The sequence below is a fragment of the Lissotriton helveticus genome, chromosome 9 (assembly GCF_964261635.1).
Source record: "Lissotriton helveticus chromosome 9, aLisHel1.1, whole genome shotgun sequence".
NCBI classification, from domain to species: domain Eukaryota; kingdom Metazoa; phylum Chordata; class Amphibia; order Caudata; family Salamandridae; genus Lissotriton; species Lissotriton helveticus.
The window spans coordinates 608,571,529-608,588,410 of NC_136070.1; the positions used below are offsets into that span (position 1 = coordinate 608,571,529).

Sequence of the window (16,882 nt, forward strand, 5' to 3'; positions counted from 1 at the left end):
GTATTTCAGTTGATTTGAGGCGCAGCACGCACGTTGATGTGAATACCACGCTTCCCGATGAGGGGCTCAGGTTGTACCTGACAGAAGGGAATGCTGGACGCACCACTAACAGTCATCCACTTGTGAGTTCAACCAACTACAGGACAGCATGCCACGGAAAGCAATCCTCATGCGGTATCGTTTGTTGCAGAGCTTTCGTACGGTAATAATGCAAGCAGTGGCGGCTCCTCATATAAGGTGGAGGAGCGTAGCCCCACTGCTTTGCAGCAGTGACATAAAGGAAAAATATAATGATAATAACTTGATGTTATCATTTTATTTTGTCCTGCTGCAGCAGCTTTGCGTAGCAGGGCTTCACTGCTCTCAGAGCAGGGGGAGGAGTGTTGGTCACACTCTGTAAGTGCACATAAATGTTTGGCCGGCCTTTTCGGGCCAGCCAGACATTCATTTGCACTTTGCATGTTCTCCACCCACGCTGTATAACTGCCTGGGTGGAGAACATGCCCAGGTTCCCACTGCCTATGTGAGCGCCGAACCACGGCGCTCAGACCAATCATAACACTGTATTGCAGTGTTGTGATTGGTTTAGGGGAGCCTGGTTGTGCTTCCTGTTCTGGCCGGAACGAGTCAGTACGGCGGAGAGAGGCAGCAAGGAGGTACGTTTTTACTTTCTTCCTTTTTTTACACTAGAGACGAGGCAGAGCACCAACAGAATAATGGGGAGCGATTCAGAGAAGGACGGTTCTCTGACATTAAGGAGGCTGAACAATCCTCATGCAAGGAAGATGGCCTTTACAAGTATTTTTATTAGGGGTGGGCGGAATCTGCGGAATTGCGTTACGCAAATCTCTGCAAAACGGTAAAAAATTTCCACGAACAGGCAGAAATTTCACGAACACGCGGAATTGCTTGTTCGCGATGCTTTTTTCCTGTTCACAATCGCTGTTGCCATGCTCGGGGGGAAATATCTCGCAAACACGCACTTTGAGATTGCAAACAAGCAAAAAAATCTGCAAAGTCGCGGAACATGGAATTTTGGCCAATTTCGCGTTCTCCGCGGAGTGCGAAATTACACAAATTCCGCGAGCGGAACGGAATTTGCCGCCCAGGCCTAATTTTTATTGCAATGTCAAACGATAGTGTCACGAGCAATAGACCTACTGGTAGTTTCAGGGACAGTCATGCGGTCCAGATTGAAAAAGCCTCCTGTTGGATGTTTCAGAACAGCAAAGTTAGACTGGTCGCTGACATCTACATCATGCCACAGAAGCTCCTCTACCTACAAACACAAATCACAAGTGCAAACAAGTGGCAGAAAAGGTCCCTTTTGTGTGTTTCTGGAAAAAAACAACTTGAAGTTTCTTGTACTGTGAAGCAGCCACACATGGAGAGACATCCCCGGAAGAGACAAAAGTGATGTGCTCTGAGGAACAGAACATTGGCCTAGATGAAAGGGAGGAATAATCAAGTGTCCAGACTCCTGAGAAGAGAAGCAAGAGTTGGACGGGCAATATGATACATCCAGCCATCAAATATAAGATGCATTTCCCTGAAAGCCTGAGTAGAGGCAGTTAAATTCACCAACCAGGAAATGTGGTTCTGAGAATAAGTTGATGTTTGATTTGGAAGATTAGCACCCTAACAGCACCTGCAATGATACTGTGCTTAATATTCTCAGACTGAATAAAGATGCTCAAGGTACGTAAACAAGAACTGACAAAGCAAAAAGGTCTCGGCTATGTAGGATATATTGGCTTTGTCAATGTTTTTTAGCCATGATGTTCAGCAGCATGGTTGCTGAGCAGCATGGCTAAAAGTAAAAAAAATAACCAAGATGCTATGATGGATGAAATCATTGTTGCCGCTTTAGCGTGTTGTCTTTTTTTTTTAAACTGTCAACCGTGCTGACCAGCAGAGCAGCCGCTTGGCTGTACAACATGGCTTAAAAAACACAGTGACAAAACTGAAAAGTAGAGTAGGGCCTGGAGAACGGGGTCAAGCAACAAAACAGGAGGGGAGAGGTGGATGGGCAATCATCGATAATAGGGCAAAAACACAGGCAAAAGAGACCAGGCAAGCAATAACAGAGTGGAGAGGGGGCGGAGAAGTAACAACGAGGGAGGGTGGAGGAGGGCATGGATCAAGCTACAATGTGGGAGGAGGTGGGCGAGTGCCAAACAATGACAAGGAGTTGGGGGGGCAGCCTGCAAACACATGTAAAAGGAGGAAAATGTTACTTACCCTGTCAGCATCTGTTTGTGACATGCAGTACTGTAGACTCACATGCTGTGCATAGTCCTGCCATATAGTGTTGGGCTTGGACATTTGCCAGTTGTTTTTCTTCTAAGAAGACTTTCGAGTCACAAGGCATAGACTTCTTCGTAATGCGAATGGGCATCGGCTCTATTGTTAGGTTTCTTTTTTCATCTAAAGGGGAGGATGTAGACGGAGCACAGAGATGCAAGAAAGCTGACCAGGCACCCACATCTTAAAAGTTAAAATACTAGTGTCTACAACACCGAATGGCTTCTGGGGAAGAGGGTGGGCGCATGTGAACGTACAGCACTACATGCCATGAATAGATGCTTACAGGGCAAGTAACATTTTCAATTCATGGCATGTGTAGCTGTAGATACACATCTTGTTCATAGACTGTAAAGAAGTCCTCACAAAAAGGTGCCTAGCCTGAAGATGTCACAGAGGATTGGAAAAGCTTTTGGCTGCTCATTTTTTCCTGCTGAAAATAAAGTACTGTAATGCTTCTTTTGGCCAAAGCCTGGCACCGCCCCACCCCTGGGATCACTTGTGGCCCTCTTGGGAGGGGGTGGGGGAGGGGGGGGCGGAGGGTTGAAGATCCCTGTTGTATAGTATGTTCTGGCCGGTCATTGTATGCATGATATGGTCCTGCCATTGAATAGGATTGTATGTAAGGGTATAGCTTATCAATGTATAATATGGTATGGTCGGTCGCTATAAAGCACAATATGGAATAGTATGGAATAGTATGGTATGGTATGGTATGGCCTGTCACTGTACGATATGGTATGGCCGGTCAGTATGGTACGGTATCATATGTCATTGTATATTATGTAATGGTGTGTCGTTATATAGTATGATATGGCCTGTCAATGCACAATATGCTATGGTATGATATGGCCTGTCGTATAGTATGGTATGGGCTGTCACTGTATACAATAGTATGTTATGGTATGGTCTGTCATTGTGAAGTATGTAATGGTATGATATGGCCTGGAATGTATGGCATGATCTGGTATGGTACAGTGTGGTATGGCTGGTCACTGTATAGTATGTTTTGGTATGTTTATGGTATGGCCTACTACTGTATGGTATGGTATAGCATGGCTTGACATTGTAAGGTATGGTATTGCATGGCTTGACATTCTATGGTATGGTATGATATTGTTTTGTATGGCCGATCCTGGTTTGGTATGGTATGGTATGTCCTGTCATTGTAGGGTATGGTATGTTAAATCATTGTATGGTATGGTCTGCCACTGTGTCGTATGGTATGGTATTGTCTGTCCCTGTATGGTATAGCCTGTCATTGTATGGTATGGTATGGTATGGTATGGTATGGTATGGTATGGCATGGCATGGTCTGTCATCGTAGGGTATGGTATAGAATGGCCTATCGACTTATAGTATGGCATGTGATGGCCTATCAGTGTATAGTACGGTATGGCCTGTCATTGTTCAGTATGGTATGGCCTGTCATTGTACAGTATGGCATGGTATGGCCTGTCATTGTATAGTATGGTTATAGTATTGCCTGCCATTATATAGTAAGGTATTGCTAAAGTATGGCCTGTCATTGTTAATATGGAATGGTATGGTATGTTTATATAACATGACATGACAGTTCATTGTATAGTATAGTATGGCCTGTCGTATGTATGATATGGTATTGTATGCCCTGTTATTGTATAGTATGGTATAGCTTATCATTATATAATATGGTATGGTCTGTCATTGTATAGTATGGTACGGTATGATATGGCCTGTTATTGTATAGTACGGTATGGGCTGTCAATGTAAGGTATGGAATGGTCTGTCACTGTATAGTGGTAAGGCCCGAAATTGTATAGTATAGTAAGCTATGGTTTGACTTGTAATTGTATAGTACGTAATCGTATGATATGGCCAGTCAGTATATGGTATGTATGATATGGTATGGTATGATCTGTTATAGGATGGTATGGTTGATCACTGAATGGTATGGTATTGCATGGCTTGTCCTTTTATGGTATGGTATGATTTTGTATGGTATGGCCGGTCATTGTTTTGTAGGGTATGGTATGGTATGGTCTGTCATTGTAGGGTATGGTATGTTAAAGCATTGTATGGTATGATCTGCTATTGAATGGTATTATCTGTGACTGTGTGGTATGGTATGTTATGTTATGGCCTGTCAATGTATAGTATGGCACAATACATTTGGCCTGACATTGTATAGTATGGTACGGTACGATATGATCTGTCATTGTATAGTATGGTATGGTATGGACTGTCAATGTATGTATGGTAGGGTCTGTAATTGTATAGTATGTAATGGAATGAAATGGCCGGTCAGTATATAGTATTGTATGGTAAGTATGATCTGGTATGGTATGGTATAGTATTGTATGGCTGGTCACTGTATAGTATGTTATTGAGGAGCCTATCACTGTTTGGCATGGCTTATCATTCTATGGTATGATATTGTATTGTATGGCTGGTTATTGTTCGGTATGGTATTGCCTGTCACTGCAGGGTGTGGTATGTCAAAGCATTGTATGGCACGGTCTGCAATTGCATCATATGGTATAGTATGGTCTGTCACTGTATAGTATTCTATAGCCTGTCATTGTATGATATGGTCTGTGATTGTATAGTATGGTATAGAATGGGCTATCAATGTAGAATATGGTATGCTATGGCCTGGAATTGTTTGGTATGGTCTGTCTTTGTATGAATGGTATGGCCTGTCATTATATAGTATGGTACAGTAAGGTATGGCCTTTCATTGTATAGTATTATACAGTATGGCATAGGCTGTTATTGTATAGTATGATAGTATGTTATGGTATGGCCTGTCATGGTATGGCCTGTCATTGTACAGTATGGCCGGTCATTACATAACACGGTATGGTCTGTCATGGCATACTATACTTTGGTATGAGTGAGGTATGGCCTGCAATTGTATAGTATGGCACAATATGGTATGGCTTGTCAGTGTATAGTATGGTATGGTCTTGTATTGTATGGCCTGACATTGCCTTGCATGGTATGGTATGGTTGCATGGTCTGGTATGTTATAGCATGGCCTACCATTGTATAGTTTGGTAAGGTCGGTCATTGTAGGGAATCGTATTACATGGCCTGTCACTAGTTAGTAGTTAGTATGTTATGGTAAGATATGGTATGGCCTATCCCTTTATAGTATGGTACGTTATGGTCTGTCATTGTACGAAATGGTATGGCCGGTCAATGTATAGTAAGGCGCAATGCTGTATGGCATGCTGTTATATAGTATGGTATGGCCTGTGTTTATATAGCACGGTATGGTATGGCTGATCATTGTATAGTATAATATGGTATGGTAAGGCTTGTCATTGCTCCAGAGGGACCTTGGGGGCCAAGAAGCACTACTGGTACCTCCTGTAAGCCCTACGCAGCAGAATTCCTGAGAGCTGGTCGGAGGCCCAGAACCCTTTCTTCACCACTCTGCAAACGCAACTGCTCGTTAAAAAACCTTAGAAATTCACACAAAAAAACAAAGGTTACACGGACGTTATAGTTGGCACATAAAATTGTAAAAACCGTAGGAATTCACTAAAAAAAACAAAGGTTACAGGGACGTTTTAGTTAGGCTGACATTTCACTAGTACAAAACCAGACAAATTCAGCCATTATAGTTACCCGAGTTAACTATAACTTGCGCTCCCACAATGCACTGCTTATGACCTCACGTATCTCACATCACTCATGACATGGTCAGTGACATCACTCATGACATCTCAAATGACATCAGTGATGACATCATCCACATCATCGCTGATGCACCAACTCACACCTCTATAGAATCTTTTAAACACCCACTGGCACTCGCACACAACCATTTACAAATCGATTGACAGAGCCGTACCAGTACTTACACTGCCACTCACTAATTCATAGATCTATACACATACCCACTTGCTCAGCCCATGCTACAACTCATACAGAAGCTCAGGCACCAAAACAGCCATTGACACATCCACTCATATACCCATACAGGCACTCACACACTGAGTGAGTTATCCATATAACTGCTCACACACCTGCACATTCACCCATACAGTCAATCATACAGGTACGTACTAACCCAAACAGTTACATTCACATACACTTACTTGCTCATACAAATAGTAACACATACTCATTCACCTATGCATTCACTGACAGAAGCATGTACTCATCCATATAGCCACTCTCACATTCACTCACTCACGCATACATCACTCACATACCCAGTCACTCACCTATACTGCCTTTCACATACACTGTTACTGACTGACACAAGCACTCAATCACCGACACAGCCATACAGACACTCACCCATTCAGCTTTTCACATACGCACTCACTACCCCATACAGGCACCGACTCACCCACTCACTCATCCACACAGTCAGTCACACAACTCCTCACCTACACACATACACCCAGACAACCATAGAGATAGTTATATAGCCATTCACATTCCAACTAACACACTCATACACCCACTTAGACATCAACTGATGGATACATTCACACAACCAGTCACTCATCCATACATTCACAGAGACACCTAATCACTCACTTATACAGTCAGTCACACACCCACTCGGTCATCCAAACAGTCACTCATACACCCACTGATTTACCAATACACCTAGGTATATTTATTTAACACTCAAACGTTTTAAGTGCTCAGTAAAACCAACCTGAGTATATGGTCTGGAAACTGGTCATTATGAGTTTCCTAGCACCATAATGGGTCTATTGAATCGTGGGATGTTTGGTATCAAGCATCTCACAGTAATAAACCTGCACCAATCCCAGTGTCAGATTTGTTATTCCCTGCGCTCAAGGGTCCCTTCTATAGGGGACCCCTGAGCCAAGCCAGCCTCTGGTGGGTTTCTGACTGGTGACCACCAGCCACCACAAGACAAGTTTCTGGAATCCTGGGGTGGGAGCCTTCGCTCCCTGGGTCCAGAAACAAAGTCTTTCCTGGGCAGAGGTATTCACACCTCTCTGGGGTCAGGAAGAGCCATCTGTGGCTGGCGAGCTTCAAAGACCTTGCTGCAGAAGAAAAGGACGACAACAACTGCTCTGGCCACAGCCCTACCGGCCTGTCTCCTGCTGTGGAACCCCTGCAAGCTGAAATCGGCAAGTCCTGGAGCCAGCAGCCTCCAAGAAGCCAAGACTACAAAACCAGCTGGACCAGCGAGTCCTCACCTCTCTGCACCCAACACCCACGGGCGAGTCAGAGTGGCCCAACACCCCAGCAAGGTCCCCCCGGCGATCCTGACCTGTGATCCAGTATTGGACGACCTGCTCCAACCCTCTCCTCGACGCCTGCAGCCTCATCCTGGAGGCCCCTGACCGGAACGGTGAGAAGAACAGACACAAAAAGACACCCCAATGTCCTGGTGTCCAGCAACTCTTCAACTTCATCCTTTAGTCATTGGCTCCCTTCATCAAGTCTTCTGGCTCCAGCCTGCAGTCCTTTTCTTTGACCGGCAACCTCGATAGGAAATAACTGTGCTCCCGACACCTCCTCCGCACCTACCTGCACCCGGCCACCCCTGCATCGCTGGTGCTAACCTAGGGCTCCCTTTGCCATCACCTTAACCCCAGGAGCTTGTCTCCCAAGACAGAGTGGCCTGTCCATGAGCAGCCCCTCCCAGAGGTGCCCCCTAGGCCCATTGGGTTACATTGGCACCCTGCACTGTACACCCAGCTGCCATAGTGCCGCTGGTGGTGCCCCTTGAGTGCCAACCTGAACCTTGGGGAACCTTGATTCTATCCTCCAAAACTCCATTCCTAAAACTGTTTACTTACCTGTAAACCTAACACTTTTTTTTCTCCATAGGATTGTATGGTGGATCTTTTCTGAAACATCTAGTGTTGAACTAGTCTTGTTCTGTAACACAAGTAACTTAGTGTCTTTAAAAAAGTTAACCTGCTTACTGATGTCCTGTGATGCTTAAACTATGTTAGGAGTGTGTTATATGCCAAACTAGAAAAGTAACTAAAAGTAATCTGAAAGTAATAAGTATTCTGAAGAGTTCACAATCCATTTTCTCGACTGCAAAAGTAATTTGTATGTTCCTACAAAACCAGTGCACACTATATTTTGAAAACTAACATTGTATGAAGAGTATCACTAACCTGGTACTGAGTAAATATTGGTTCTCTTAATAAAAATAACAAAGTAACAACGTTTTATACAAACAATTGATCTGGATCAGTCATTTAGTGTGTGACATCATTTCTTGCCTGAACGGATACAACAAATGCTTAACCCCACCCTCTGATAACCCAGACTGCTCAATCACACTTCAATCACTACAGGGCAGCTGTTCCTAGGAAAAAGCTGACCAGTCAGGTCACTAGAAGGACAGGCGAGAGGAACTCTGTCAAGGAGTGTAGGTTGGATATTCTAGATGGGTCAATTCCTCCTTGTTGAAGATGTGCCCTCACACACCCAACTGAGTGTCATGCTTTGTCATCGGGTGTTGCTCCTCGTGAGGGTGGCCTGCTGTCCCCCACGGGCCCCGCAAGAGGACTCTTTGTCGGAGATATTTTCGAGGAACGCCGCACTGGCCAAAGCAGTCTACCCCACTCTACATTCTTCGACACTGCCCTCTACACCACTCCAGTCTAGGTCACTCCACTCTACTCTGCACCACTCCACGCCACTCTACTCTGCAACACTGCACTCTATACCACTGCACTGTACTTTGAGCCATTCCACTCTACTCTACCCAGCTACTCCACTCTACCCTGCACCACTCCACCATTCACTCTACTCTGATACAATCTGCTCTACGCCACTTTACTCCACTCTATTCCCTTCCCCGGTACAGCATCTACTCCCTCCAAGATATTCCATAACACTCTTCACCACTCCATGACACTCCACTACACGACAATCCACTCTACTCCATGCCACTCTCATTTATGCCACTAACATTTAGCCATGATGAACAGTATCCACACTGGTATACAACATGGCTAAAACACATTGGCAAAGCAAAACGCTCTTGGGCAGGAGGAATTCATTGGCTGTGCCAATGCTTGTTTTATAGTATAGTATGATCTATCATTGTACAGTGTGGCAAGATGTTCTACGGCCTGTCATTATATAGTATGGTATGACCGATCATTGCATGGTGTTGTATGTTTTTATAGAGTATGGTATGGCCTGCCGTATGCATGGTACAGACGGTCAAAGTATAGTATGGCATGATATGATATGGCCTGTCATTGTGTAGCATGGTATAGTATGGTGCGTCATTGTACGGTATGGTATGGCCGGTCATATACTATAGTATGGTATGTTATAGCCAGTCGCATACTATGGTACGGTATGTCCTTGTATAGAATGGTATGGCCTGCCGTTATATAGTATGGTAAGGCTATGTAATGGACTGTCAATCTATAGTGTATTATTGCATAGCCTGTCACTGTACAGTATGAAACAATATGATTGGCCTGTCATTGTCTAGTATGATTTGATATAAACTATCATTGTATAGCATTGTATGGGCTGTCAGTGTATAGTATGGGATGGTCTGTCACTGTATAGTATGTAATGGTAGGAGATTGCACGTCATTGTACAGTATGGTATTGTATAATCTGGCATGGAATAGTATAGTATAGTATGGCTGGTCACTACATAGTATGTTATGGTCTATCACTGTATGGTATAGTATTGCATGGTTTGTCATTCTATGCTATGGTATTGTATGGCAAATCATTGCATGTAATGGTATGGCCTGTCATGGTATGGTATGTTAAAGGATTGTATGGTATGGAATGTCTGCCACTATATTGTTTGCTATGATATGACATTGTATGGGATGGTATAGCCTGTCATTGTATAGTATGGTATGGCATGGTCTGTCATTGCATAGTATGGGAAGGGCTGTCAATGTATGGTATGTATGGCCTGCCATTGTATAGTACAGTATTGTATGGCTTGCCATTGCATGGTATGGTACAGTAAAGTATGGCATGGTGTAGTATGCTGTGGTATGCCCTTTCAACGTATAGTATTGTACGATGTGGTATGGCTTGGTATGGTATAACTTGTTATTATATAGTATGGCCTGTCATGCTAAGGCCTGTCATTGTATAGTATGCTACGGCTAAGGTATTGGCTGCCATTATATGGTATGGACTGTCATTGTATAGTATGGCATGATAAGGTATGGCGAGTAACAGTAACCGATGCACAAAGACCCCCCCTCCTACGGGCAACCTTGGGGCACAATCGATGAGCTACCTCCGTGGATGGCACAACCAGTGCAACAGGCCCTCGGAGGCGCATTCGAGATACATGCCGAAGGTATAGGTCTTACCCCATGACAAGGGACTTACAACTAACTCAAATCAGCCAATCATATATACACCAATCCAGAGTATGTGTATGACGAGCACAGTACTTTGACACTGCACGGCAGTGCCAAACGCACTCAAGTCCCAAGGCTAGCATTCAGGTCAGCTATGAACTGGGAAGGAGAAAAGCAAATGATCAAGGGAAAGCACCCTAGAAAGGGCCATTTCCAACACCTGTAATTGTATAGTAAAGTATGGTCTGTCATTGTAAAGCAAGGTATATAGATTGTCATTGTATAGTATGTTATGGCCTGTCATTGTATAGCAAGGTATATAGATTGTCATTGTATAGTATGGTATAGCCTGCCTCTGTACAGTATGGGTAGAACCAAGATCTTGGCCTCGCCCATAAAAGCAGTCGTGGTGCCATTGCTAGCATAAACATTTAACAAGGAAGTGGGCTTAGGGGTTCAATTTGGAGACAAATATTTCATCAGTTATATTCTTCTATAGCAAGGAATTGGAAAGGCGGCTCAAAGACAGCATCAGTAGCTCCACAGCATTCATGTAAGATTTGTTTAAACTATACGATTGTTTAATATTTCATGACACTGTCTTTATATGCTAGGACCATGTCTTTCCTTTAACATATCATGTGCTTAGGTAAGCACTGCTCAAATGAGAGAGCTTTGTTTTTGTTTTAACATTTAGGATTAAGTTAAGGGAACGAGTGAGTGAGGGTATATATGCAGGGCGTACGTTAGGGTGATGTATAAAAGGTTGTCCGTGTTCTGAAGTAGGACTTGTGCTAGTGCTTGTATGTGTCCGGCGCCTTTGGATGTGTGCAGTGGGAATGATGAGAGCGTGAGAGAGGGAGCACAACAGAGAGCCTTACTCTGTGTGTGTGTGTGTGAGCGAGTGTATGTGCAAAAGCATGCACGTGTGAACGAATATTTGTGCGAGCTAGTGTGTATGAGAGTCAATGTGTGAGAGTGAGTGTGTATGTGTGTAAGAAAGAGAGAGTGTGTGTTTGAGAGGCAGTCTGTGTGTTTGTTTTGGGTGAACTAGTAGTTCTCGACAATGTCAGCTTGCAGATACTGCCTACTTTTCTTCTGAATAAGATCGTCAACAGACCACATCTTTATCACACTCCAAAGATGGCCCACGGCCCTGTTTTTTGCAGAACTGACAGCCTCACTGGAACAGCGGCGCTTGGGATCAGGCCGAGTCCTGGAAGCCAGAGCCAGGGTACCCTGGAGCAGTAGCGTGCCCAGGTGCCATGCGTTTAGTGATTAGGAAAGTCTACCACACAATGCCACATCTCAGATCCTTGTCCAAACACGCACCTTTGCTTACACTTTAGGGTTTTTGTAAACTCTGCCTACAAGATGTGTTTGTTTGGAAACCTACTGAATGTGCAGTCAGCGTTTTAGAAGAACTGGATACATGGCATTTGAAACCTTATCTCTGAAAGACATCTATTTCCCCAGAGGGGACAAGCTTTACTTTGCTTCCTAAGCCATACAGAGACAGATACAAAAACATGAGGTCATCACCCCAACTGAAAAAAGCAGAAAAGCACAATAACTCTTTGTATCCCACATCCTGATACATTGTTGGGCTTGTGTCGCTGAAGGCAAAATATCAGAGCTTACTATTACCCAACTGGAGGATTTCAGGAGGAGGGTAATATCTGATGGCAGGATGAGGGATTTTAATTCTACTGACATAGCAAGGTCAGAGGAATACCAGGAATAAAACATTTTGGCCACACCGATGACACCTACCTACATAGTAGATAGATCCATTGTTGCACCCCAGGAGCAGAAAGGACCCCGCCGTGTCATAGCTGTTAATCGGCACCACATCCTGAATCTGCCCAATGGACACAAAATAAGAAGGCATCTGGTCAAATCCTTCCATTGAGACATCCTTACATCAGTAGCAAACCAGATTCAATTTTCCAAAGAGGATCAAGAACGAGGCTCTCAGGCTCACTCCAATGCATGGTAATATATGCTCTTATTCGGAAACCGAATATAAAATTCTGGAAGGGTATTTCACATTTGTCACACTGCTTATACCATCCTCACCTGCCAGTGCTTTGTGACTGCATTCCACACTCCGATCTTGCCAGTGTGACTTGTGGCGATTAGTTGGTTTCCAACAAAGAAGAGCGCTTCAGCAGGAACACCCAGATTAAAGACCCCTAAAACAAAGAAAAGGTACATGCATTCACCATGGGGAAGGTTAAGTGGGCTCTTTTTGGGTCTAGTGTGTTGCAAATCGTGGAGGAGGCTTATGGCAGCGTCAAACAAATTTACATTCAGTAAAGGGATATGGCGGCGAGGTGGGACAAGGTTCAGGGACGTGCAACCGGAGAATAATTGTACAAATCTGAACAGACGTGCTATTTAGAGTTACTACTATTAGATTGCTGTACAGTGCTCAAGGTGAAACGACCAAAGTACAACTGATCTGAAACAAAAATATAGGAGTCCTCTTCAATGAAAGCATCATCAGAGTCATCCATATTGGTGCCAGGACTCCGCAGTTTGGCCAAGAATTTAACCAGAATGTAAGGTACCCACGTAGCATGTCCCCCTGATGTATCAAAGGAAAAATGTCTACATTGCGTGCAGTGAATCTCTCTAATCACGGAGATAGAAGAATTACTAAGCAAATGACAAGTTGGATACAGATTAAAGATGTATTTGAGAAATTCCAAGACGAGCCTGGAAACAGTTTAGAGTAACATCTAGAACAGCAAGTTGGCACGCAGATCCTAGGGCATATGGCACATAGGTACAGACACTTCCTTCCCACCAACAGACATTTGTATACTTCTGAAGGATCAGACATCACCAAGAGAACTCGGTGGTGCCTAAGCCCAGGTTTCTTAGATAACACAAACTTAAACGGCGCGGAAAGCGCAGAAGGTGTGGCACTGCTTTGGGTAATGTTGCCACAACGTGGTGTACTCAAAATTTAGTTAGAAGTTGTACCTAGGTCTATGCCTACCCAACGCACAAACAGCTGCTAAAATTAAACCAGTGATGTGCAATCAAGTTCCCACATCAATAAGACAACATAGAAACTGTTGTTTCGCTTGTTTGTAAGATTCACACAAGCCAGGTGCTGCGCCTATGGGTGTTCTATGAGCCCACCTATCTCGTTGCCATTTCCATCTGCCTGGATGGCCCAGAGGATGATTTCGCTGCAGGAAGCCACAGCCAGCATTTTGTCATTGTCCCCAAGAAGGCCACCAATGACCTTTGCATTCAACGCCACCCGCTCAATCACCCAATCCAGGCGGGGGCTTGAGAACACCTGCAGCCAGCCCGAAGTCTCCTTCATTCTGTGAAGAAAGGGAAAAGGGGGGGGGGGGGAATCAATGAGAAAGTAAACCATATTGGCTGCTGCAGTGATGTGGCTATGATGGGTACAACTGAATAAATATACATGTGAAATACACTTCACAACTTCCTTCAATCTCGAGGCATGAGTATTGGCTTAAAAGCTGCACACGCGTGCTTCTAACTAAAGGAGTCTCCCTAGAGATTAGTGTATAAGTGATATGTACAACACAATGCCATACAATCTGGATAAGGGCCATCTTCTCAGGCGTGGAACCCTGTGTTGAATCGGAATGGTTTGTGGTGGAAGGTTTTATAACCCAATCATACACATTTGTCTTATTACAACATTATGAAGTTTCATAAATCCTCACAAGATACGATGCAAGCAAAGACAACTCGACAGGTGGCATGACTGCTGCAGAGTACATAAGCTCCACTACCTGGAAAATACATCAGTAAAATATTGTATTATAATTTGAGAAGAGACCTAGGGCCACATGTACGTAGGGTTTTAGGTCTCGCCTACACAGCGTACATGCGCTGCATAGGAGGGGACCTCTTGAAATCTATTCGCTTTTTAGCCCAAAAACGTGCATGCTTTGCATTGCTTTCAATGGTAACTCATGCACGTTTGACGATTCCCTTGCGGGAGCGAGCTTTGGCGACATCTGTTAGTATTTAACTTGCAAACAGATGGTGCCCCTGCTCGATCCCGCAATGGAAACAGGCGCGGGCCCCCTCCTCTCTCCCCTCCCCCTGCTGGCTCCTCCTCTCCTCGTCAAACTTGTTCTTTTTCCGTGCCTGTCCTCCTTTTTCTTTCCCATTCAACCCGACAGCTGACTTGTTAGATTTTGATAGGGAGCACGTTCTGTGGAACTACCACCTCTGTACCCCAGTGTGATAACGCTACAGCAAGATCTATGCATGCCATATGGCGCCCACTAAACTGCACGTTTATTAAGGTGCTTAATCGCTTTTCTGACTGCACTACACTACAGATTTTACTACAGCTATACTTTATCATATTTGGAATGTCGGGTTTCGTAAAAGAATCGAGAGGCCTTTGTTTAGTGTGCTTTGCATTTTATTCTATGAGGTGTTTTCAAGAATCTACTGGATTTCAAGCACACCGTCTGAAGGAGTAAAGTTTCTATGCAATGGGGACTGGCGAGGTCCCCCCTCTGATACTGACGAGCCGTATGCACTGCAACGATGACGCTGCAGAGGCTGTCCAGTGACTTCGAAGTCACCGCTAACGCGGTCACTGCAGGCCTCGCAAGGGTACTAATAGTGGCACTGTAGACGTTTTCCAGTGACACTGCAGGCACTGCAAACGCGGTCCAGTGACACTGCATGCACCGCAAGAGTACCTACCTATTAGTGACACTGCAGACGCTGTCCAGGTGACTCTGCAGGCACTGCAGACGCTGTCAATGCAAGCAGCGCAGGCTACCTAGCGTGGAACTCCAGACACTTTCCAGTGACTCTGCAGGCACCGCAAGGGTACATATAGTGGCACTGCAGGCGCTGTCTAGTGACAATGCAGGCACAGTTTGGGTTTTCACTCTAAGACATTGCACGGGCAACACCGCAGAGACCATTCAGGGGACACTACAGGCATCGCCAGTGCAGCACTGCAGAGACTCCATGAGCGGCACTGCCAGAGCTGTCCGGTGACACTGCAGGCACTGCTTGCGTACTACAGACGTTACACGGGTGACACTGCAAGCACTGCACATGGGACACTTCAGACTCTATGGGGTGTAACTGCATGGATGAAGCCGCTGACACTGACCATTGACACCGCAGACACTGCATACCCTGCTAAGGTGAAACTGTGGACCTGTCCAGCTGGGGCAACACTTCATACACTGCAGTTGTTGCCCGAGAGACACAAGTTGCACCGTCATGGCGTTTTAATCTGCTGAAGCTATGCTTTTTAACCCTTTCTTCTTAGATGTGTCTATTTAATGACCATGCAGCTGACATGTATGCGGCATCAGGGGGAAATGAGATGTATTTCTTACACACACTGCAGGCACTGCCCGGGGACCGAGCATCGCCCAACAGCTTACATTAAAACCTTTCTCCGCAGTGCAATACACTGTTTGCATTGAAGTTGTTAGTTTTTTATTATTTGTTAATTTTTGTTTTTAACTTTACTTTTTCAAACATTCTTGTAAAGACTTTCTAATGTATAATACCATATTCCATTCCCGGTGTCAAAGTTTGCATGTGTTCGCTGACTAGGACATAACCAGCAAATATTATATTTCAAACAATGTCACACTAGAAAGCGCCGAGAGAGACCCATAATGGTGGGGGAAAGGCAGTGTTGTACCCTGCACATAGAGACACTGGAAACCATGATGTATATTTCACGTCTTCTTTATTGGTTCCAGTTCAAGGTAGTATCAATCATAGTTCAGCCGGCTCTTGTCAGGTACACGCCATGTACCAGCTCCTACATCTCCTACACCGGCCCCACCAGCAGCAGCCTGCCTAGCTGCTCAGCCCATCTCCAACTGTCACCACTCATCCCCACATGCACCCAGGCATCATCACAGTCACACCAACATTCCATTACCTTCTCTCACTCTGGCTGAGCAGCTAGGAGGACCTAGGCTGATTACATGTGAATGTAATACATAGGATATAACAGACAGCTTGCCCTGCGGTAGGAATCTTTGTTAGAATCTGTGAGCAAAGTTTGGAAGATCTAGGGGAATCTATGTGATAAATGTTTAGACTAATTAGTTCATTGTTATTTTTATCTGCACTACATTTTATCTTTCTGGCGGAATGTATCCGCGGAATGATAAACACTGCCTCCGACTGCTTTAAATGATCTTGTATTTTAACGTTTACTGTAATATTTATGTTTTTTTAACTGTAATACGTTTTTACTTACTGTATCAATATTGATTTGAGAT

General features: G+C 44.5%; 1 protein-coding gene across 1 annotated transcript in view; it reads right to left on the bottom strand.

Moving 5' to 3' along the window:
- Positions 1-16,882, bottom strand: part of SHKBP1 (SH3KBP1 binding protein 1) — a 306,095-nt gene that overhangs the window by 121,575 nt on the left and 167,638 nt on the right. Inside the window, exons 9-11 of the mRNA XM_078660638.1 lie at positions 13,758-13,948; positions 12,684-12,799; positions 12,378-12,465 (exon numbers count right to left, since the gene is read on the bottom strand). Of these exons, the coding sequence (XP_078516764.1) occupies positions 12,378-12,465; positions 12,684-12,799; positions 13,758-13,948 (395 nt within the window). The remainder of the gene's footprint in view (positions 1-12,377; positions 12,466-12,683; positions 12,800-13,757; positions 13,949-16,882) is intronic.